Here is a 25,704-nt window from a genome sequence, read left to right as displayed (position 1 = left end):
CTCAAAGGTCACGGAGAAACCTGCCAAGAAGGCAGGACTTTGCTCTATACTTTCTGAGAAGCCCGTGGAGGGTTTAAGCAAGGTAGTACCTTGCTCTGAATGAGTTGATTTCCCACTTTCTATGTAATTATGGCAAATCATTTCAATTTAAGGAAAAATACTAAAGATGGCAGCATATGAAAATAGTCCATCTGTCAAAATTATATTTGGTGCACCAATACATCATGACGACTCTTTCTTCCTTTTCATTAAAAAATGGTATTTCTTAAATATTAAATAGATCTGAAAGAAGGTAAAATAAGGTATAAAGAACAGTGAAGTAACAAACACCCACCGATGGGCTACAAAACACCAGGCTTCAAGTTTGCATTGTGCCTCTCCCCGAGTCCAGCTCCTCAGAAGGAACAGCAGTCTGGATTTGATTTGATTTGATTTGATTTATATTTTATTCTATTTTGTTTTATTGTATTATTTTATTTTATTTTATTTTATTTTATTTTATTTTATTTTATTTTATTTTATTTTATGTTTTTTATGTTATTTTATTCTATTTGTTTATTATTCCAAGACTTAAAAAATATTTTATCATGTTTGCATCCCTAATCAAAATGCTGATCCGTTTTGCAGACTTTTAAACTTATAGAAGTGCATTCACATTGTAGGTATTCTCCTGCCACTTATTTGTTTCACTAACTACATGAAGCTGACGTTTATCCAGGTCACTGCCAGTAGCTCTAAGTCATATTTATTTATTTGCTGTGTAATATTCTTTTGTAGGTAAAATTTCTTCATTCTACTCCTGAAGCATAGTCATTTCCAATTTTTTGCTAGTATAACGAGTATTGCGATGAATTCTTGCCCAGTTCTCCAGATGCATATATGCGAGAATTTCTCTACGGAGTTTCCACCTTGGCAAGGAATTTCTGGTCCTGGGAATGCACGTCCTCAGCTTTCCCAGATGATGCCAAGTCGTTTTCCAGTGTGTTTGTACCTACTCCCACTCCCACCAGCAGTTTACAGTTGTTCTAGGCCACCATCTCCTTCCAAATCACTTGATATCATAAGATGTAAAACTTCTGCCAATCCAATGGTATAAAATAATATAACATCATGGCTTATATTTGCATTTCCTTGGTTACCAATGAAGTGGAGCCTATTTATATGTTATTGACCATTTGTGCTTCTCCATATAAGAAGCACCTATTTAATTCCTTGAACATTTTTCTATTATCTTTTTCTTTTTCTAGTAGAAATGATATTTTTATATTTTTATGTAAAAATGTTTGAAGTATAATTGACATACTTTTCCTTAATCTGTAAGAATTTTATGTATCTTCTGAACATTAATTTTTGATAAGTTACATGTGTTGCAATTATGTCTTTCCACCTCCTTTAAAAAAGTCTTTTGATGAAGAAAATTTCTTTTACTTTAGACCAAATTATCAATATTTCCTTTTATGTTTTGTTCTTTTTTTATATTGGTAAAGAAATCCTTCCCTTTCCCCAACTGACAAAGGTACTCTTTGTTATCTTCTAAAGATTTATAGTTTCATATTTCATAGTTGAGTCTTAAGACCATCTGGAATTGGTTTTTGTATATGGTGTGAGGTAAGGATCAAATTTTGGGTTTTTTTCCCCATATTGATAATCAATAGTCCTGGCAGCATTTTTCAAAAAAGCTTGAGCGTTCACATCTTTGCCCATTTGATTATAGGCCATCTATTTGTGCTAATGTTCAATTTGCCAACATTTTACCAGTATCTTAATTACTATATTTTCATAATGATTCTTGGTGTGTGCTAAGTCCTTATGCTCTGTCCTGCTTTGAGAGTGTCTCAGCGATGTCTGGACCTTTGCTTCTCCATGTAAATTTTGGGATTGGCTTGTCAAATTCTACAAATGTTGAGTGGATTTTTTTTTTCTCTTGAAAGAACTCATTTCTATGCTGTTTGGTTCTTCTCATTAATTACCATAATAGGTCTTCTTTGATGTTTTTCAATAAAGTGTTATATATTTTTTCATAATCTTCAATATATGGTCCTAAAGTTATTGGATATAGTATACATGCTATAATATTATAAATTTTAAAGTTCTACTAGCTGTCTGTTGCTTAGTTATAGATATGCAACTGATTTTTGCATATTGATTTTATAGTCAGTAAATCTGCTAAACTCTTATTAATTAAAATAATTTACCTGGAAACCCTTTTAACAGAGATTCATAGCATTTGCAATTATATTTTTCTTCACTTAATATCTGAATATTATATCATTTTTTTCTTTTTCTTGGATAGGAGGAAATAACAGAGGGCATCTCTGTCTAATAGGAATGTTTTAATTATAAAGTTTTCCTTGCATTTGCTTCTGTTTTGTTGTACACACACACATATATTTATATACACACAAACATTAGTAAAGTTTATAATTGTGTTGTCTTATCCAACTCTTGTATACTTTGGTGATTTTTTGGGGGGGATCTGCTTGAAATATTGATGATTGCAAGAAACATGAATATTTTCTGCTAGAGAAGGAGATTCAATATTGTCAATGTTTCTGCTTTATCCAGTGTAAAAACACATTATTATGTGCACATAAATTTAAAATTGTTATATTTCATTAAAGAACTGAACATTTTATCATTACATAATAGCACTTTTTGTTTTTTCCTTAAAATCTATTTTATTTGATAGGAACATAGCAAAAGCAGGTTTCTTTTGGTTAGTATTTGCCTGGTATATTTTTCTTTTGCTTTTCTAAACTCTTAGTCTTCAGACATGTTCCTGTTAAGCAAAAGAACTAAATTAAAAAACAAGTTGAACTGACACTCTTTGATATTTGTAAATGGAACACTTTCATGTATGTTATATTTATTTAATTCCTCTGCCTAGCATGTAGATTTACTATTTCCCTTAGTGAAGGTCTTCTGGTGGCAACACTCAGCCCTTCCTGCCACACTCTTCCCCCACCATCTCTGGTCATCCTGAGATGGGCTGAAAATGCCTATATTGCTTTTACCCTAAACTGATACTTTCTCTGGATATAAAACTCTAGATTGGCAAATATTTTCTTTCAGCACATTGACAATATTGTCCCATTGTCTTCTCACTTCCATTGTTACTGCTGAGAAATCAATTTTCCATCTACATGTCATTTCTCTAAAAGTAATTTCTCTTCAGTTGCTTTTAAGATACTTGCTTTTTCCTTGATTTTGTAAAATTTCACTATGGTGTGTCTAGATATGGAATTGTTTAAAATACATCTTGCTTAGGATTCCTGAATCTATAAGCTTGTATCTTTCATCACCTCTGAAATGTAACCTTCAAATATTTTACTGTTCTCATTTAGGCTCAGCTTTTCTCACTCCATCCTTGATGCCTCTTAATCTCTCTATCACATTTTCCATCTCTTTGACACTCTGCTATATTCTGGATAATATTATAGATCTCTTTTTAAATTTACTATTTCTCTTTCTATTGCTGGGATGATGCATTGAATTTTAAATGTAAGTATATTTTCATTTATAGAAAATCAATTTGTTTTCAAATATACATGACTTTTTTTTAGTTAGTTGCTCTTTACTCATATTGTCAGTCTTAAAAATACTTGTTTCACATTCTGTTTCTCATAAATCCAAAATATTAAGTTTTTAATAGAGCTCATTCCACTATCTTTTGTTTCTGTTGGTTCTCACTTACGGACCTTCTTTATATTCATTATAATTGCTTCGATGAGCTGATATTTCATGGAATTTTAAATGTAGTAATAGCTTAAGGCCTGATTTGCAGATGGGTTCCTTTATAGACAAACTGACAAATTATGCCAGGAGACCAGAGGATTTCAGGATGAGACAGATTTACACTAAGTTCTGAGTCTGGCAGGTGGTGTGAACTGAATGCAGGCTTAAAGCCCACATGAGGGAGAATTTGTGATCATAAATTCTATGGAGAACTTTTTCTTCCTCTATACACCACCGAGTTTTGAGACCAACAATTTCCTTGCAGTTCCTTGAGATGCCTACTCTGAGGCTGTGTAGTCTCAGGTTTATGTAGGGGGTCTCTTATTAAAATCCTCACTTTGGCTTCATTTCGTTTTCCCACTATCCACACATCATAAAAAAAAATCTAAACTTAATGTCAACTTGTCAGATACTTTCAAAGTGAAAGACACTTTCACTGCCCTGTCCACCTCTCTGGGTACCAGCTTTCACTTGGAACGTGTCCTTAGACCATTCCTTAATTTCTTTTCCATCCTTTGACTCATTTAAACATATTTAAAGAGTTATACAGAGTTCTTATTTGTTTTTTCTTTTTGGAAACTAAGTCTCTCCAGCTTGCTTTTTGATGCTTTCATATCTTAGATTGTATCAGCAACAGATGTAGGTTTTATACAGCTGAGGGGAAACAGGTGACTTCAGGATTGCTTCAGAATCACTGTAATTCTACTAAAACACAATCAAGTTTGAAGGGCTCATTAGCAGAAATGCAATGATATCCAGGAACCCTAATGGCTCCTTTTAGCCTAAATTGGCTTTTTTTTAAAGCTAGAAATAGAAAAGAAAGAGGACACTTGAAAGAAGTGGATCCAGATAACAGTTCGAGAAAAGCTTAAAATTTCAACCTCCCATTTAAAACCAACTTTTAGCAGTAGCAGAGTCTTCTACATTAAAATTCAGAATATTTTTGGTCACCTAAGTATTATATAGATATGTTATGTCAAGAAACACATGCAAACACACAGCCTAGGTGGCTGCACAACACCTCTTGACCACATCTCCAATCCCAGCCCCTTCCTCCAGGTAGCGACAGTTTAAAGGTTTGATGTATAAATGTCCAGAGTTTCTCTCTCTCTCTCTCTCTCCATATCTGTGCACATACACAGAGAGAAACAGTTTGTTTTCATTTTAGGAAATATATAGGTGGTATGGCATTTTGCATGTCTGAACATGTTTTTGAGTTCTACTCTCTTGCCTAATTGTCCAGACATAGAACTCTCCATTAAATCGTTTAGCTCCCCTGAAAATTCCAGATTTTCTGTCAAGAAGCCTGTTCCCATCCTGACTTTCAGCTTGTGACCTGTAGCTTTCTTTCGGGAAACATTTAGAAGTTTCTCTTTGTTTTTGGTGTTCCAAAATCCCCCAGCTTTGGGACTTAACGGTGGATTTTTCCTTTCTTGCTGCTGAGCAATCGGGTTTGGCCCTTCCATCTGGTAACCAATGTCCTTCAGTTGTGAAAACTTGTCTTACCGTGTTTCTTTGATAATTTGCTTCCCTCAGTTTTCTTTCTGGTGCCCCTCTTGGTTGGGGTCCTGTGTTCTGGGTACTAAGCCTTTTCCCTTTTTTTTTTTTTCCTGCAAAATCAGTTACCTCCCTTCCATGTGTCTTCTAGCCTCCAATTATAAATTGATCCCCTAAACACTGCTATCTTCTCTTCTGTGTTCTTTGACTCTGCTTTTCACTATCACTTTATGAGCCCACTTAAATATCACTTCTGGAAATCTGTCCCACAAAAATATACAAGACTCCTTAAGAATATCTATATATAGTTTACATAAATATGTGTTTAAATATATGTTCCATAGTTTTGGTTTCTGTTGTTTTATATTATACATAATATACATATATATTATATACACGAGAGAGCATTGTGATTCGGTTCTACACTATTCTACCACTACTGCTGTAGAAGAAAACCTTTTTTGACTTTTAAAATTTAAATTGCATCCAGTGTCTAATCAAATTTTTTTTCTTATATGTTTTCAATTCTCTTATGATCAGCAGATAATTTAATATTCAGAAATGTTAGGTCTTCTGTCCTTCCTTGTGTTGCACTGTAACTCACTACGATGGCATATGGTTGGGAGAGGAGTGTCTGGGAGCGGGGTTGGCAGAACACAGTAAGGAAGCTTGAGACTAGATTTGTGGCCTGGCCCGACCTGCCACCACCCGTAAGTGGACCCTTCTGGGCCTCCTTTCTCATCTGCTAAGTCCAGATATCAGCTCAGCTTATTTCAAAACATTTTGCCTCTCTTATTGTCTATGAAATTTTCTAAAATTCTCTCCCTTGGGTTTGCCAGGGTTGGCAATAGCTCTTTCGTCCTGCTTTTGAATGATTATACATTTAACTTGCCCACAGCCCATCAACACATTTTTGTGTGAATTACGAGAACAGCAGAGCATGGCACCAGAGTCTGAACACACGATGTTGTCAGACCAGTGGGAAAATCCTCCTAGTCACGGCAGATGAATCAGCCAGGGGAAGGGCCTTTCCTGGACACCGAAAGCAAACTCCCTCAAGGTTATGTAATCAATTTTCCAATTAATATGTTTGCCTCCCACTTTGATTGTGTCTAAATCGACAGCAGCTGAAAACGAATAAAGAAAGGAACACAGAGGAAAGAAGACTGGAACAAACAGTGGCAGGGAGCAGAATTACATTTACCTAATATCTGCACAACAGAGAACGGAAGCATGTGATCTGAAATCTAAGGGAACCAGAGTTTTAAAATAATGGACATTATATCTGGACAGCTAGCATGGAGATGGCTGTGTGGCAAGATGCAGAGAGGTGTGCTCATATGGGACTCTGCTTGATGGATGCGTATTATAATACTTACACACGTGTTATGAAAAAAAACCGGTGGATTACAAATTTAAGAGAGAGGTAACACACATGGTGCAAAATTCAAAGTGGATCAGAGGGTTAGGAGCACGCACACCCTCCCTGTATTGCATTATAATAAATAATTCTTATTAGAATAATAATTCTACTGACAAGAAGCTATTAAGAACAAACAATAAAGGCTTCTTTAGATTAGAAATATACCAAAACAATAAGTAAATCTGCCTTTTAAATACGTTTACATATATATATATATATATATACATATATATATATATATACACATATATATATATATATATATATATATATATATATATATGCACGTATGTATCATGGATGGCTGGCCCGATGGACAGGTCAGGGGATGGAATGATACTTTCAAACCTGCTGCCCTCTGATTTCAAGAGATAAAAAAATGTTAAAAAGAAAACCTAGTTTCTATTCTACTTTTTGATAAGTGAGTGAGTCTTAGAATCCCAAGATTAGAGATCTAGGTGATAAAAGAGCTCTCAATACACAGTCTCCAAGTTTTCCAACCAAATTAGCTTTCCTCCTTCGACAGAATGTTCCTGTCGAATCCTGGTCACACAGTGACACAGCTGCGGAGCGGTTGATGACCACCCGAGGTGACTCTACTCCTCGCCTTGGCCCCTTGTAAAATCTCCCATAATAGCTTTCTCACATTTCAGTTTGCCACTGGGATTTAACTATGAAGGAACTGCAGGAATGTAAACGATCATGATAAAACTCTGGCCAACACACCAATCAACATATTTAGGCACAAAGTCTCAAGACAAGGAAACGATTGTCATAAAGGCCCAGCAGCGCCCTGGCCCCCACATCCGCAGAGAGAGACTGTGGGTCACGGGGAGTGCTTTGCCGATTCTGTGGCCTCGCGGGGACACACGGTCACCAACGGGTACTTCCACAGGATAACTCCATTGAAATAACACCAGAGAAGTGGCGGCCAAGTGCCAGTCTAATTAACTTGTCTCTTAGGGATATTTCGTGTTAGGGCTGCTCTTAACAGAAGGGTATTTGGAGCTCTGATATATGAAACAGACATTACAAAAATTTTCTGGTCATAGCTCGGCAGAATTGAGCATAATTTTCAGCCACGAAGCAGCAAACATTTCTTCTTCTAAAAAATGTGAATTCAAAGGCTTTGACTGAAACTCTTGCCAAAGCTTTTGACAAGAGTTCAATTTGGGAGAGGAAAACGGTAGGAGAAAACGGGCAAAGGCTGGTTCGATCCAGGCGAGGGTGCCTTTTGTCCCCAGGTGACCTACCTTCATGAAACTGTTTGTTATTCACCTCATTACAAACATCTCCCTGTCGCAGCAGGTGTCGGGTCAGGAGAGGACACAGTGTCCAGGAAACCTGCAATCAGGTTAGAAAACTCCCGGGCGACCCATTTTCTTTCCGTTGACTCCGAGCGGCTGGCGCTGCCCACCCACAGTCCCTGAGCTACCTGTCCCTGAAATGGCTGTCCTTTAAGTCACAGTGGAAACACTTCCCCAAGCCGCTGTCCCTGGTGTGTGGGAGCTGCGCTTCTGATAACAGAGTGAGCGAAGCCGTCCCAGCCTTTCTAACTGTTAAGGGAAATAGACAGTGTCCTCAGAGTGGCTCCAAAATTCCAACTCCCTGTAGAATTGGTCTTAAAACTTTTTTGCATGAATTAGTCTCTTGGGGTAGAGTTCAGTCTTTCAAAGACATTCTTTCCATTTTTATCTCCCCAATTGGTGGCTGAGTCCATACAGGACCCTGTGTCTTCAATGTGGGAGAAGGGACGGTGGGAGGCTCAGACCTCGAAGGCTTCCCTCCGCATCCTCACAGGTCTCTGCATCAACTGGCTGTTCTTGCTTCCTCCACGGACTAATGGCCACTGGCCTTTGGGATGACTGACTGGTGTCCATGGTCTGGGTCAGCTCACCTGAGGGAGCCTCTCTGTCTTGTTTTCAGGCTTCCATGAGGCTCCTCAACACCATTTCCTATCCCTGGGGCACACAGGATGTTTCTTGTCCCTTCTAAGTCACACGTGGTATGGGAGCCGTAAGCCTGTTCAGAAGCTCCTGGACTTTGGCCAGGAGAGTAGAACTCAGAGAGGTACACACAGATCTCTCCTCCTGCTCTATCCTCTCTCCCCTCCTTTCCCCACGATTACCAGGGTTGGAAAAGGCAGGCTTTCCTGGTTATCTCTGTCACATCCCAAGTCCCAGGATGGGTGTAGAGCAAAACTCCACCCCTTCAGGCCTGGAGTTAAAAGAAGCTAAAGAAATTTAGAGAAATCCCTTCCTCTCTTGAAACCTCTCTTTCAAAATTTCTGCCCTGCTAATGAGAATCTTCTCCCTTGGGGAGTCCCAGTCTCTCCTTTCCTGGAATCGTGACTTGGTCAGGGACGGGGCGAGGGGTGGGTGGTAGGGAGGGAAGGAGGATGCTTAGAAGGAAAAGAAAATACAGTAGCTTATTATGTGCAAATAACTCCACTGCCACCCCAGGCTGAGTGAATTCTAATCATGGGACGGTAAACGCGGAAGTCTGCAGATCTACAGATGCCAGTGGAGCAGTCACGCAGGCTTGTGCCCTTCCGATCGGCTCTGAAGATCGTGATGCAGAAGATCAAGTTGCAGAAGTGTTACTGTCGACGTACTAAACAGCAGGAGAAAGCAACCTAACATTTAAGCGGCGTGTAGGGAAGCCCTTCATTATTCTTGATCTTTCTAGGTACTTAACGCTGCACACTCACTCGGATATTATTCTTCCAATGAATATTGATTCTTCAAAGGAAAACACAGCCCTGCCACCCACTAAGTGGGTGAAATCTCCTTTTCTCTGTTCTTCCCTGGCAATCATTTTATTTAGTGATCGCAGGATAGACTAGACTGGATCATAGTTTAGAAGTGCTCCTTCATCTCTTCTCAAGAGGAATTTTCCCTGATTCCCGACACCGTCCACTCCCCACCCCCCATCAATATTCCAGATTTCCGCTTCCCTTCAAGTCTGGGCTTCGGGAAGGGTGTTGGACAAGCTGTCTCTTAATCCGTGCTTCCTGCTCATTCCAATCTTGCTTCACTCCACCCCCACCTTTCCTGTGGCCCCCTCCCTAACAGCAAGGCTACCAATAACCTCCTGTTTCTGAAGTCACAGGACGCGTTTCTGTACCACTCAGGCTGTGGACATTATGGCTCGCTCCCTTCATATGGTGCCTTTTTCTTCCCTCTTGGTTTCTCTGATAGTCTTTGCTTTCCTCCCATCCACAGGTTGTATCTTTTCTGTCTCCTTCAGGCATTTTTCTCCTCAACCAGACCTCTTAAAAGCAAGCATTATCTGGAACTATGTCCCAGGACCCTTTCTCTTTTCCCTCCATATGCCAAGGAGTTTATCCATTCTATGCTTAAATTCAACCTAGATCCAAGATTCTCACTTTTGGGGGCATGTAAGTTACACCTAGAGAAGGAGTGAAAACTTCAAGTCACTAAATCTTTTCTATTTGAATATCTTCTATAAGAACCCTCATAACAACCTCATGTAATGTGATGATGATAAAACACAAATGAACAGGATTTTCACCAGAACACAAGTCGTGCTGGGGTGTCAATCTGAAATGAAAGATGTGGACTGGGAGTTGAGTGTGGCCCCTCCTTCACTCTGCAACCTCAGACAAGTCACTTTTCCCTCCTGGGCTTCAGAGTTCAGAGGCCGCAGGTGTGACTTCACTGTACTTGAAGAAAATGTGATTTGTGCCAAGTGGCATTTCATTTTCAAAGTCGTGGCAACTTCTCACTTGTTCGGAATACAAAGGGCAACCTGGGAGAGAAATGTCTCGTACAGAAAATAAAACTTCAGCTGAACGCTGCTGTTTGCTCCAGAAGTTTCTTATTCTATTTCATTTATTGCCACTTAAAACTTAGTAGAGAAAAAAAGTGGCCTCTTTAAAACCAATGAGGCGAGTGTGGGTTTAGTATTTGCTGTGGGGTAGGTTAGCAGTGGGAAGGGTATTATGTGGCAGTGGAGGCCCATTTCAGGCAGAAAACGCCGCTGACTGGGTTAGAAAAACGTCGTCAATGCTAGGTTTATGTCTGAGGGAACTTTTCTGTTGCCTCCCCCGCCCCAAATATTTTATGTATGCAGAGCCTGAGAGTTCCTAGATCAACAAGTCAGCACTGATTCTTGTGGAGGGAACTTAGAAAAATCAAATTCAAAAAAGGTGGTAAGTTATGTTTCAGCAGAAAGTTTTGTTTACAAAAGATGAGTAACAATGTTTCCAATTATGGTAAATTGCAAAAGGAACTCTGAATAATCCTGGGAAAAACCCACACCATCAAACAGTAAGGCCTGTGCCTGTGGTGTGCTGGTAAATGTTTAATAGACTGTTCTCCTAGGGGGAAAAAAAAGAGCCTGATTCGTAGTGTTTGTTAATTTCCTTGGTGTAAATATACACACTATAGCCAATTTCAAGCTCCCAAGTGATAATCTTGATTGGTTCAGATAGGAAGATGTGTTCGGTTAGGACGAGGTGTGAGGTACCACTCCATCCTAGTGACCACCCAGACCCCAGAGATGTCAGCGACCTCGAGAGCGCACACAGTAGTCAAAGGTCCTAACTAATGAGCAGTGGTGAGTCTGGGGTGTTTTGACCTCTGTTTTTAATCTAATTTGTTTAACTGTAAATTTATAGGATCTACTTTCTAAGAGTGTCTGTGTTTAACAAGTGGCTCACAGAATCCCTGGAATATTTGAAAACACGTCCCTGTGAGCTAGTACATCCAGCGCCAGCTCACCAGGGGTTTGTCCTCAGAGAATAAAGGAAGATTAATATTTGTATTTGCTGAGGCAATGTTTGATTACATTCAAGTTCTGTGAGGTGGACACTTTGCTTTAGATTTTTTTTGTACTTGCTCATTTTCTAGAACTTTATGTTGTCTATTACCCATTACTAGGTAAATAAAAAACAGGGATTAAAACCATCAAATGCTAGATCAATAGGTGACTGTGTTCTGTAAATTTGCATGAGCTGAGTGGGAGGTGTGTATCTCCTTTTCTCAGGGGAAAAATAGAAACAGAGAAAGCAATATTTCCTTATTGAAAAACAGATTTTAAGAACTGAATCGTGACTCATTAAAGTTAGCCTTTGTGGAGGTCACTGAGGTTAAATGAGGTCATAAGGGTGGGGCCCTAACCTGACGGAACTGGTGTCCTTAGAGGAAGAGGAAGAGGAAGAGACACGGGAGTTTTCTCTCTCTCTCCGTGTGTGAGCGCAGGTCAGAAGTCATGTTAGACACGGCCTGAAGGCCCGTTCTGTAAGGAGGACAGAGGCCTCACAGAAACCAACCCTGCTGGCACCTTGATCCTGGATTTTAGATTGCAGAATGGTGAGAACATAGTTTTCTGCTGGACAGGCCACCCGGTTAGAGATATTTTGTTACACTGTCACATGTGAATTATGAAATTACATGCATTCCACGGCAGTGATACTTGCACCCCGGGCATTGTCACAATGTCACGAGGAATTCCTTCCTGTCTGCTCCTCTGCTGGATAAACTTCTACTTCATCCTATAAGTCAAGGGGGTACTACCTCCAGGAAGCTTTCCTTGGTTTCCCCAAGGACAGTCAGCCTTTCCTCCCCTGAAACAGCTCTATTACAACAATGTCTATAGATTTGTTCCAACACAAATCCTTTGTAGAAAGGTAGTTCACACCTTAAAACTTCAGACTTAGCATGTTATCTTCCTGTGTTGCCCACATGTGAACCACTAGCAACATGTGGCTACTTATGCTCAGATTTAAATGAAATTGAATCTTCAATTCCTCAGTTGCACTGATCAATCACCGTCCACACACTGAATAACCACCTGTGGCTAGTGGCAACTGCACTGGACTGATGACAATTCCATCAGACATGGAACATTTCTATCACGGTGGAAAGTTCTATTGGACGGGGCTGCGCTAGACTGTAAGCCATTTGAGGTGAGCAGCGGGGTGAGGTTGCCTCTTTTTGCATCGTTTTCTTTTCCCACCACATAGCTTAGTGCCTGCTATGCTGTGGCATTCAATAAATATTTGTTGAATTAACAAAAGAAAAAAAGTTAGCACTATTTACCTAGTTTCAGCTACTTAAGCATTCATGGTTCCAAGAGACCACAGAAATAAACACACATCTAAAAACTTATTTTTATTGCTGACAAGTAAACTAATGCTGAGCAATTTTCATTTGCCCTGGGATGAGGACACCAACATGCTGCGTGAAGATATAATTATAGAATTTCTCTCTCCAGTGTCCATATAGCAATCTATAGTTGTTAATTCAGAAACATGATATTGATTCTAATTTACTTTTTCTAGGTCGTCTATGCTCCATTGTTCTGTAACTGACCCTACGGACTCATTAAATCTTTCAGCATGATTTTTATGCAACCCTATTTAATGAGTCCTCCATCACCCTGAACTCTCTGGATCTCATACCTATTATGTTAGTGGCAAACTTCTGAGTTTAATTAACCGTATTCTTCATGGACTAAAGGAGATCATAAAGTGGTCACTCAAGTCATACACAGCTCTCTGCCTTCAGACAGCCTCTGCTGCCACATTCAAAGATCCTCAGAGACACATAATAACCCTCAGGAATCTCTGGGTACTTAGAAATTCTACTTCTTGGAAACTTTTCTTGGTTTCTTGCTTAAATCTTTCATAATTTAGCCCAAAGCAGTTCACCTCACTTTGACTCCAGAGCAAAAGGAGAACGCGGTCTTTGGTCACATGCTCTGGAGAAGCCCCTCCTGTTCTTTAACTGAGACTTAAATACAATCTAAAAGGAGATACAGCTCTTCCAAGGGGTTCCCTTGGATTTCCTGGTAACCTTAGGGCTAAATACTGGGACTGAGTAAAGAGTATTTAAATGAATCAACGAAAGCTGTAAAAACAATTCCTTAGCAGAGACAAAGAGACCACAGTGCAGAGCCCAGGGTCCACTCCAGCTCCCTTCTCATCATCTAATACGTGACTTTTCAAGTGGGAGAAGCAGGTGTTCGTTGACGAGGACGCTGTTCTAGGGCTGGGGGAAGAGAGGGATGTACGAGGGGAGAGTGTGGGGAGAAGGGAGGGAGGGAAATCTCAAAGGAAGCAAGCCCATCTTGTCTCCAGCTGTAAGCTGGGCAACCTGGACGCGGAGAACAGTGGAGGGGGAGGCAAGCCCAGGTGGAGAGGAGGGGAGGGGTCTGACCTCGATCCCGATGCACTTTAGACGGGAGCGGTGAGCGCTCAGCAGCCATGGATGGAGAAGATTGTGTCAAATCCTTTAAACCCACTCGTATGGGCTCCACCATGTCTCACTCTACTTAGCATCGTTTTCTCGCTGGATGTGATGAGCACAGAAAACGGCTGCCCGCCCCTCGGGGACAGGCTTCCTGATGGCTGGGACATTGTGCCGTACACCAGAAACTGGCACATTGTAACTGACTATACTTCAATTTAAAAAATTTAAAAATTAAAATAAAATAAAATGAAATCATATCCTCTTGATCCAAAACAGAAGAACAGGCTTCCTTCCTGGTGAGTCCCGTTTTCATGGGGCTGGAAGTTCTCTAAGATCTAGTCCTGGGAGATGTTCTTCTCCAAGACAGTTGTTTAAAAAAAGTGATTTTTGAGAAACTTGAACATCCTGTCTATGGCGTTTAATTCCCTCTTGCTGTGGTGGCCAGCTTGGGGGCTGAATCCCTGGCAAGACTTGGTGGTGATCTTGTGGAGGCTGGGATATGTCACCAGCAAACAAAACAGGGTTTGTTATACGGGATGGGTGTCCACCCCTTCTGACCACTCAGAGACTGGCTTCCTTCCACAGAGAGGCTGGTTGGCTCTCCATTGCACAGATGAGTACACTGAGGCACGGTGGTCTACCCTTATTACTTGCCTGTCCATGAAATGTGAGAAAGTGACGTCACACCTCTGACACCAAGATCACAAAGTCCCGGCCTCAGATATTTACAGAAATATCTGATTTCCTGAGACAGCAGAAGGACACAAAACATGGGGTCTCCAAGGTTTGGCACCTCTTGTATGATCTGAGTAGAGTTCATTAATAGTTTTAAACTGTAGTTTCCACAGCTGCACAAAGGCAGGAATAAGAAGTTAAGATGTGTGATGTCCTTTGAAGGTGACTGGCATCATAGAGAGGGCTCAGTCAACACTAGTTGTTTTTTGGTTTTTTATTATTTATATTTTATATTTATATTTATATTATTTATTATATTATTTTTTATTATTTTATTATTATAATATAATAAAACACCATGTCAGGAAAATAATTTTTTATACAGTTCTATGGCCTTGAATTGCTCTTTACTTTTTTAAAGCACGTAGGAACTGCAGTCTTTGTGAGTTTTTGCTCCCTCTTGAAATCGGCATAGCTTAGAATAAAGCAAGAACTTAACAAATGCTTGTTGTAAATTTATAATTTTCCAGTGCTATACCACTGGCATTTTAAGAAATTGGGCACTTTACAAAAAGCTCTTTCGCTAAAGGTTGATCCACACAAACAATGAGCAAACATCCTTTTTTGTTTGTTTTTAATCTTGTTCTACAGTGATTTGTATGGATTTAAAAAAATGGAAGTTACCAGGGTTAAAAGTGCAATTAACCTGCTCAGTTTCACCTACTCATCTCTAGCTGGTTACAAGGAATATATTTTTCATCCCTGAAGGTTTGCGTTCACAAACTTAAAACTGTGAAATTTCGAGTATTTATATGACGAGTGTTCTTGGGATCAATCTTACAGTAAAAAACTCATTCTTTTCTGGCAAATGTGTGATGGCTTTATGTACTATTACTTTTTATTCATTCATTTTGGTTTTCAGCTTTAGCCTATCAATGGGGATGTTTAAGGTGAGGAAGGAACACTGGGGAAATATTAAACTTGGTACAAAATGTACTTTCCGTACACTGCTGGAAAAGAACTTTTTGTTCTTTTTCAAACACAAAATAGTGTAATTATTTTTTTTTTCTGTTTTAGCAATGAGACCTATTTTTCCATGGGAAGTGTGAAATTGGTTTATTTTTATGTTGCCTTTTTATACGTGGGAAGCCAAAGGGACCAAACTAACTATGTGATTAAAGATTTTTTTTAAATGTCCAGGTATTGTGGGAATATCTGTGTCTTTTGAAAATAATTGTTTTTGCTAAGCAGGAAGCTCACTTGACATTCTGAAGGGAACTCAAGTTGCGAAGCAGCCATCAGAAGCCTGACAGAACACAGGGACAAAACTTTGGTGTCTCTATTGCATTTGTTTTGAAAAACAAAACCCAAGTCATGTGTCTGAGCTCCACTGTCATTTGACCTCCTCGGAGAGAATTCAGTACTCTACCTGGGGTATTAAAGGTTTCACAATAACTCTCAAAAATACCAGGACACGAATATCAAGTGCACAGAAAACAATCCAATGATGCTTATAATCTACGGCTTAAAAGGTAGGCGAAAAATTTATAGCCCCATGAGGAAGACATTTTCAAGGTCTCTCTGATATCTTCCTGGGGAAATCAATATTACTCGCCCCTCCTCCACCCCACCTGCTGACGTGGGCTTTGTCACAAGGTCACCATGGGGACGTCACTGCTGGGAGGACATGGACAGAATTCATAGCCAGGTTGCAGCTTGCCTCTCCTGCTGTCCTGTCACAGTCAACAGTACAAAATAAAAAGATACCAAAGGGTCAGGCTCTTGATGAGGCCAAAAAAATTAAAGCTTTAAGCTGCCGTGAAGGCAGCTTAAAGCGTTTCCTTCCAGGTCCTCCAGCCAGGAGGAGGAGGGCGTGCTAGTTAGGGGTGGTCCCTGAAGGTGTGGCAGCAAGACCATCCCCCTGGAAGCTAGATCCCAGGTCCCATCCAGACCTCCTGCACCAGAATCCGCATTTTCACAGCATCTCCAGGTAATTCATGTGCTCATTAAAAACGAAAGTCACTGAGCTAGAGCTTCACTGTATGTGGCAACTGATGTAGAGGAAAAGGAAGAACTTAACCTCTTCCTCAGTAAGATTATTGTTTTTACTAATTCCTCAACGTGTTTCTAAACTGCCCTGCTTCACAGATCAAAGGTGCTTGAAGACAAAAACATCACACTTCTCACTAGAACTCCATCTTCAATACATCAGAAGTTTGTTTTCTTTATAATCACAGTAATTAGCCTCTTTTCACCCTGAAAGGCACACCCATTGGAATGGCATAGTCCAGTTTTCTTATTAGCCAAGGAATACAATAGATTTCACGTATTTCCTCCAGCAAGTTAAAGTTCTCCTTAATTTTCGAGCTTCAGTTTGCTCCAGCCAGCAGCCCTTGACTCAAGTATCTCTATTGATGAGGTATTTTCAAGAGCCCCCTTGATTTAAGATAATCAGGAAAGTCTGAGCTATCCCCTTAACTCAAAATACCATGTAGGAATACAATGACCTTTGCTGGAGTTTTAAAGGGAGGGCAAACTGGGTGGCGTGTGGAGAAAACTCCCTGAGAGTTAATTTAATCCCATGGATTTGAAGGTAATAAGACTGGGAAACCAGTGCTGTGAGAAGTAGGAACTTAAAAAAAAATGTTTCTAAAGTGGAAATAATAGTGAGAGTGTAAGACAGATCAAGGTCAAAAGGGAAGCCAGTTTAGCAAATAGAGAAACAGAAGACAGGAGAAGACAATATGGAAGAATAGAATTTATGTCAGGAGGAGAGAGAACAATGACTCAGAGATAAGTACCAGAGGAAGGCAGGTAAAGATGATAGGTGCCTCGCCGGCGTGGCTGAGAACTACAGCAGGAAATAGAGGGGGTTGTAGAGAGAGAGAGGGTTAAGAACAAGGGAGCACGTCCACGATGCCTGGAAACCAGACGGCCACACGCCGCCCTTCTCTCAAAAGCGACCCCTCCCATCCTGTCCTACCTGGCTGGAAGGATGGTGGTCACCACTTGAGAGCTTGAGGGTTGGGGGGAGTAAAGTTGGGGGAAACAGAGGGATCCTCATGGCAAGTTTCCGACAAGAATGAGGAGGAACCGTCCCCCTGTGTGGGAAAAAAAGGGAGGCTGTCATTTTTGTGACATTGAAATTGATTTCTAAGTCATCTGCTGTTTCAAACGACTGGTCTGGGAACTCCCTTGGAGTGCCTTTGAGAATGGAGATTTAAAACCTCCAATTCTTTTATCTACTTCAACACTTTCCATCACAAATGTGATGGAACTGGCAATTGAATTCTCTTTAGTTCTTCCCTACCTTTGTAGGAATTAGATGTCATATATGATCACAGCTACTGCTTTTAAGAAGTTCTCCACAAAATCCTACTACTGTCAGGAAACCTGAGACAAGACTGCATTGAACTACTGACAGCAGCCCAATGAGTCTGGGCTTAATGGCTATACATTTCTTAGTACACAAAGTTAGTTTCATTTGCCCTCGACATAAGTTATTCAAAAAATATGTACTGAGCACCAACTCTGAGCCAGGTATTGTTCTTGGATGCCTGGAACTCAAGAGCATCAGTGAGCAAGAGAGTCAAAGCCCCTGCCCTTGTGGAGCTTACATTCTAATGGGGAGGGACCAACACAGAGTGACACACTTAAGAAAGAAGTATGTGACGTAGTGAGAGGCGATCCATGCTATAGAAACCAGAAAGTAGAGCAGAGTGAAAGGGGGAGGAGAGGCCAGGGGTGGGAGAGTGGTGAAAGTAGGTTGTAAACTTGAATCAAGTGGTCATGGAAGGCCTCTTTGAGAAGAGAGATTTGAGCATAGACTTAAAAGACAGGAGAGAGTTGCCCAAGCAGACACTTGAGAAAATGAACATTCTGGGCAGAGGAATGAGTCCATGCAATAGCCTGCGGTGGCACTGGTCTGGCTCACTGGGGCCCAGCAAGGAGCCCAGGTGGCCTGAGCAGAGAGTAGGTCAATGAGGAACCAAAGAGGGGCTGCAGCCAGTGGGGCCAGGTCATGTTGGACCTCGTAGACTCTTCTTCTGAGAAATATGGGAGCCATGGAAAGGTCTTAAAGAGAGGAGGGATCTGATTTACATTCTAAAAGCGTGATGCTGGCTGCCATGTTGGAAATTGATTATGTGTGGGCACACAAGGAAGCAGGAACACCCATCTGAGTGAGAGATGGTGGTGGTGTTGGCAGGGGTGGCTGAGCTACAGTTAGCACCTTAGTGATCATAGAGATGCCCCAACTGCTTCATGGTATTTGGCAAGTCCTAGGGTTATTTTTTATTCCATCAAAAACAAAGACCTCATAAAAATTTCTGAATTGAAACAAGCTCATTATGTTATTTCCCAAAACCTAGTGCAATCCTTTTCAACAAATGCTAGAAAACAACACATTCCTATTTCTCTGTGCCACCCAAAATAGGTAATTGCTGCTGGATACTAACTTAGATGAGATTTTCCATACAGTGGCATAATTAGCTAGGGCAAAATCTATTTTGATGCCCAAGTGGTTAAACATGCTAAGCTTCCCCTCAAGTGTATAAAGGTAGGGGTGTGTGTGTGTGTATGTGCGTGCGCGCGTTTCAGCTCTGTGGCAGAATTTCACCTTCTGAAGGTTATCCTAGTTGCGAAGCCCACCCGTGACCTTCCCTGCCAGGGTCCATCATCAGCTGGAGAGATGGCCTTGTGGCGGCTGCATGGCCAGTGCCCACAGTTACATGAGCCGGTTCTCTGCAACACACACACACACACACACACACACACACACACACACACACACACACGCAGAGTCTCCCATTGGTTATGCTTCTCTAGTTGAACCTAGACAGATACAGATGTTCAAATGATGTCCAGCTCATGCTAAATCAAACATCTTAGAAATGCTCTGTGGGAATGTTCTATTTCTGGTAATGGCTGGTTAGGTTACTTGAACCATTATTCTCATTGAAAACAACCAGAAAAGCTGAATTTGAGACTCAAACTACATTCTTTAAAGAAACTAAGAATCACCAAAATTTAAAGAATGATCAGGCCCAAACTGCAAGGGACATCAAACCTAGGCAGGTGGTAAGCAGGGGAGGCGCTATGGCCCTGAGGGGCCTTCATGAATGCTGGCAAATTTGAATTCATCTTTTGACAGCCTTCTGGTGTGGGGACAAAATTGAAAGCCTGGGGCTGGCCAGGAGTGAGGAATCTCACAGGAAACCTTCCCTACAATAACCCAGATGCCCAAACTGCAGATGTGAAAACAAACCAAACAGAACGTCCAGAATTAAGTGAAATACAAAAGCTGTAATTAACTCGAGGGATGAGTAGAACAGCTGTCTAAACAAAGAATTAGTGAGTTAGAAAAAGGCTCAGAAGGAAAACTGTCCACAGGGCAGCAGAGAGAGACAGAAAGATGCAAAATACTGGAAAGACTGAAGAGAGAGAGAAGATGGAACAAGAAGGCTCATTTTATTTTACGACTCATTATTTTAAATAATGTGATGGAAGGACATTTTTGGAGAACGTAATGGAAGCCATTCTGCCGACATGATAGCTAAGTTTGTACAGAGCTGATGAAAGTTATCCACCCGGCCACCTCCAATGCATATTTAGATACAATATAGGAAAATTGCATAAAACATAAGAAAAAGTTCTAAATGCCAGCAAAGGAGGAAAAATACAAGTTATCACCAAAAGAATTACACTGATAGTTAATGTCTCAACAAGAAGAGAAGCCGGAGGACAGCAGAATCTTCTCTTCAATGTGCCCAAAGGAAGAGCTGCCAACCTAAAATCCTATACTCAGTGAAAACGTCATTTCAGAATAAAGCTGCAATAAAGACATTTTCAGACCAAAAAGAAAACAAACAAACAAACAAACAAACCTAAAGACTCTACCATCAGCAGATTGTATAAAAGGAACTTTTAAAGGAGGTAGAAGATGATCCCAAATGAACAGACTGAGACGCAAGAAAGAATATTCACCTAAGAATAGAAAGATAAATCTGAATGAACATTGCCTGTATAACACAGAAGAATAATGTCATGTGGGTTTAGAAACCTATAGAATTAAAGTAAATTTCAGAAATAATTAAGAGGAGACAAAGGGAGGTAAAAACCTTTCATGTTTGAGGATTGCCTGAAAAGAGTAAATGTGTCTAAGTTTTACTTTCAAGAAAATAATGAATATACATATATATATATAAATATATATATATATATATATATATATATATATATTTTAAGGCGATTCTTACATGTGGAATCTGAAAAAAAAAACTGACACAAATGAACTTATTTACAAACAGAAATAGACTCACAGACATAGAAAACAAACTTATGGTTACCAGGGGAAATGGGGGTGGGAAGGGATAAATTGGGAGTTCAAGATTTGCAGATACTAACTACTCTATATAAAATAGATAAACAACAAGGTCCTACTGTATAGCACAGGGAACTATATGCAATACCTTATAGTAGCTTATAATTAAAAAGAATAAGAAAAAGAATGTATATATATATATATATATACACACACACACACACACACACACAACTGAATCACTATACTGTAGACCAGGAACTAACAGAACATTGTAAATAAACTATACTTCAATTAAAAAAAAGAGTAAAATAAAATTGAACTGAAAGACATAGCTAATTTGATTAAATACACTGATATTGATGTACAAAAAAATAAAAATTAAAAAGGCAATTCTTCACATTGATAAAAATGAAAAGGAAATTTCTTCTACACAACAGACCAAAAATACGAACCACTGGGTGAGTGCGCCAAGACTTGACAAAGAGTAAAACATGGAAGGTTAGTGCCAGTGTGCACTCTGGCTTGTATGGGAAGGTCCACCGTGTGCTGGCGGGGAGAATGCACTTTCCCCAGCAAGCAGCAGAGGGTCAGAGGAAGCACTGATGAGTCGTGTCAGAAAGAAGCGTGTACATTAAATCCCCAAGTTAGTCTTCTTTTCCCTGATCGCTGGGAAGGCAGGACTGAACAGGCTGCATTTAGGGTTCTGTCTGAAGGCCCAGCAGTCGGTCTGTTAGGACTAACTTCTTAGGGGGATGAGTCACTCAGCCATCACAAAGATGTCAGAGAGGAAATGAGGAACATCGGTCTATATTCCCCTGGTGGAGCAGGGAAAAAAGCCAGTAGCTACATGATGAAATGTTCTTTGGGTATAAATGAAAATGCCCCAGAGCTTCCTGGAATTCTCTCTTGCTGCTGAGCTAAATTAAAACAGAAAACCTGTGTTCTAAGAAGCATCAAAGACAAATTAAGTGTCAGAGAAAAAGTAAATTGCACATTTATTGACTGTTTTATGAGGTTATGGGGATGGTTCATTAAAAAGTCCCTTCAAAAGGTGATTCTTATTGTAATGAGGGCCAACAGCTACAAAGTGATCGATAGACATTGGAATGTTCCCAGCAGATTGGGGGCAACTCCTGCTTAACGATGTTTCAGCATGCTAAATCTCTTTGATGTGTTCAGGGAAAGAGCAGAAGGTCCTTCTTAAATGAATCAGCTCGGAGTCGAGCACAGTCACAAAAGGTGTGGTTTCTCTGCTCTGGCAGTTTGGTCCTTGAGTTGTTTCAAACAACCTTCTCTACACATAAACCCTTTCCTGTTGGCTTTGGCAAACCCAGGTATGGAAATCCCAAGGAAACCAATTATGTCACTCAGCTGAAAGACTGGTGAGGGTGTAATGCATTCATCTTAAGGACTCTGAAGCTTTAGACTTCAGAGTAAGACCCACTTTGAACAAAGCTAAGAACAGAATACACTCAGGGACTGAATCAGATTATCTCACTGCTAGGAAACGTGCAACTGACATTTCTCCAGAATTTGGAAGTCTACTGAAAAGAAGCTGAGTATTCTCTTTTAAGAACTTAATACATTTCAGTGGGATTTATGTGAAGGGATGTACAACATAATTTCATGTCAAACGGAGGGCCAAAATATTTATCTATTGTATAGGTTGCCTCTGGGGATCACCTACTTCCAATTTCCTCAAGACCCTCAAATATTACATACAAAACGAATAGACTCACTGAATCTCTTTTTGACTGGGGCAAAAAAATGGACTCTACGTGTGTCACAAAGTGGAACAATCTAAAATAAACTTTCAGACTGTGGCTGGCCAAATTTGGTCCCCTTACAAATAGAGACCAGCAGGATGGAAGCTCTTGGTCCATATGTGGAAATGAAATGGATTTTTAACCTGGTTTTGATTGAGGCACATGGTTCTGTTCTGTTGCATGATGGTAAAACTGTTTGGAACTTGAGCTGATCATAAGTACATGGTTGAGTCAAAAAGCTACACTTCCCATGAACCTACATCTGTTAACTTGCTCTAAATCTAGCCAGAACTCCTTGCCACTGAAGAACTGTTGTCTTGCAGCAACTGAATTTTCAAATGTCTTTGGTTAAAAAAAACTTTTTTTTTCACTTTTAAAGGAGTTATTTGGTTACCCAATGCTTGGAAAATCGGAAAATCACCTAGATTGTGACTGGGGTTCAGAACAACCCCAAACAGTGACACAAGGAGTTTCCTCCTTGTTTAAGAGGAGGTTAGGAACATAAAACACATTATCACATTAGTTAGAATTAGTGGATGGAGAGGAAGTAAATGATCATAATTGACAGTAAGGTGAACGAAACCGATGAATGGCAAGACATTTAAAGCTATGTTGTGCATATTTTTGCTGTAAGTGAAAGATAAGCCTTTCTTGGTTTCTAGTCTGAAAACTGCATATTCCCACCTAAAAAAAATACTTGAAGGAGGAACCTTATTCCCCTCGGCAACTTCTGGCAAAGTTTGGCGTGCTTTCTGCTTCATAAGAAGACTGCAACTCTCTCTGATATTACCTACTATAGGGTCCACCCGATTTCCTTGTCCAACACTGAGTGATGGAATGGTTCATAAATTTCTCTATGTCAGAAAATCACCCTGAATGGAACTCAGTCAGTCAACCTCTCTTACACCTACTGCCGGTCAGTTGCATTTCCTTGAGCGGCCCCTCTTCCTACTTTGCTTCTACTCTTGTTAATTTCCCTCCTCTCTGCACCAGGCTTCAATGGCCATTCCGATACTGGATGCAAAGAGGGATTATTTCAGAGGCAATGTTATTCTATTTCTGGTCCACATCCAGTAATTACAGGAGCATGGATGACTGTTTTGCTGGCCTGGCCTTTCACTTGCCCACACATTTGCTGTTCTGTGCTTTGGTCTTTCTCCACACGACCTCCACTTGATCTCATTGTTTGATTCCACTGTTTGTCATAGTTCCTTCTTGTCACAGTCATTTGCCTTTATTAGCCACTGTGTCCTACAATAATAACAGACATGGTTTCTTATTATATTATTAAAGTTCATGGTTCCAAAGCACAACATTTTCAGGCCCTGAAGAATACCTCTTAATTACGCTTTAGTTTGACATGGGACCAACAATCTTCAAATCCAGATACAACAAAATGGTTATAAGAGCAAACTTACGGATGAAAAGCAAAGAGAAATCATTGTGGTACCTATTTACAGTCAAACAGAAAGGCAACAGAACTCCTAAAAATTCATGGAAGCACTTCAGGTCTCTGTCTAAGGGGCCAAAAAAGAAATGGAAAATCATACACATGGGAGGGCACACACTGTTAATTACCTACCCAACTGTTATATCTCTTCTATTTCTTTGATAAGAAAACATCAGTTTTTTAGATACCTGGTGACCACAGAGCTGAGGAGAAGCTGAACTCCCTCCACCATTTGAGTGAATGTTAATCACTCTAAGCCAATCATGAAGATTACACTCTCATGATTGTGCCTGGTTCAGGAATGGTCATATGACAGAATTCTAGCCAATGAGGGAAGGCATAGTGGGGAGATTTAGGAAAGTTTTCCTTAAACCTATAAAGGGTTACAAGATGAAAACATTCCCTTTTCTGCCTCTGAATTGTTTTATGTGTGGTTGTGATGCATGGAGCTGTGGCAGCCACCTTGTGACTATGAGTTTACAGCCTGGGAAAGAAAGGCAACAAACTGAGATAACATGATGGAAATTCTGAAAACACTCTGATTCTTCATGAAGCTGCTGAGCCACTATTGAACTATTCTTCAAATTTCTATACCTCTGAACTTCCAGTAATGTGGCTGACTAAATTCTACTATTGCTTAAGCCAGTTTTTTGGGTTTTATATAAAGTTGCTGCTGAATGTACCCTGATAAATTATCCAACAGTTATTAGTTCTGCTAATGTTTGGTTATATCCATTGAAGAAATTTACTACTAAAGTTGATGTTAATCATGATGACGTGGAGCAGTAACACAAAATCTTTGTAGGGTGATTTATACTGAGACATATAATTTAAACACATTTGTGACTGCATTTTATATATGAGTAAAGGAGTTGATATTTTAGGACAAAAATGAAAACAAAGCAAAATAAAACTTTGTGGGAATAAAATTTTCAAGAGAGATTTTTTAGAAATATAAAAACTGGCTAATGAAATATCAACCATAAGAGAAGCAGATCATACCAGTGTGCAAAATAATCACAAATCTGAATTCAGACAGCCTGGACTGAAAAATGTATGTATTTGAATATATCACCAGGAATGAATTATTGTTAAGGTATTTCTGAAGTTTCAGTTGGACCTGAATTTTTTGCTTCAAACATATGAGCATCTTTAAAAGATCAATCCTAAATGGAAAATATTCCATTATATTAAATTATATTAAACAGTATTCCAACTTACTAATGAATAATCAACCTGAAAGCATGGCTAAGAATATTTAAATTGTATGTTTATATATATATATTTTATGTAAATAAAAATTAACAGCATAGCTCAGTAATTATTCTTTTAATTTCATTACTTTTGGAGAATCTATATTGCCGAGCCTAAAAACTTTGAGTTAAAAATATTAAATAATGTTCTGCCCAATAAATATGAAAGAAGTAGTGAAGAAATAACCACAAAATATATTTTAAACTAGCCACAAGATATCTATAAGAAGTAAACTGATGAATGGACTCTGTAATAAAACAACTTGATCTTTGCAGGTTTAAAAAGTACTTCTAAGTAATAGCAGTGTCTTTTAAAGTAGGTATTTTAACCTGCAGATGGGAAAACAGAAAAACTGAAAAGCA

General features: G+C 39.7%; 1 protein-coding gene across 7 annotated transcripts in view; it reads right to left on the bottom strand.

Moving 5' to 3' along the window:
- The window catches only part of PLCB1 (phospholipase C beta 1), a 662,592-nt gene that overhangs the window by 77,097 nt on the left and 559,791 nt on the right, over positions 1-25,704 (bottom strand). For 3 of the 7 annotated variants that reach the window (XM_064475872.1, XM_031434233.2, XM_031434232.2), the window contains exon 32: positions 17,531-17,648. The exons of 2 other annotated variants lie outside the window; for them this stretch is intronic. In XM_064475872.1, coding sequence (XP_064331942.1) covers positions 17,550-17,648 — 99 coding nt within the window. In that variant the 3' untranslated portion in view covers positions 17,531-17,549. Of the gene's footprint in view, positions 1-16,135; positions 16,281-17,530; positions 17,649-21,867; positions 23,890-25,704 lie in introns of those variants that run through there. 2 more of the 7 variants (XM_064475871.1, XM_031434235.2) reach the window with 2 other exon arrangements.

The sequence above is a fragment of the Camelus dromedarius genome, chromosome 18 (genome assembly GCF_036321535.1).
Source record: "Camelus dromedarius isolate mCamDro1 chromosome 18, mCamDro1.pat, whole genome shotgun sequence".
Lineage (NCBI taxonomy): Eukaryota > Metazoa > Chordata > Mammalia > Artiodactyla > Camelidae > Camelus > Camelus dromedarius.
This window is presented reverse-complemented; position numbering and strand designations above follow the sequence as displayed.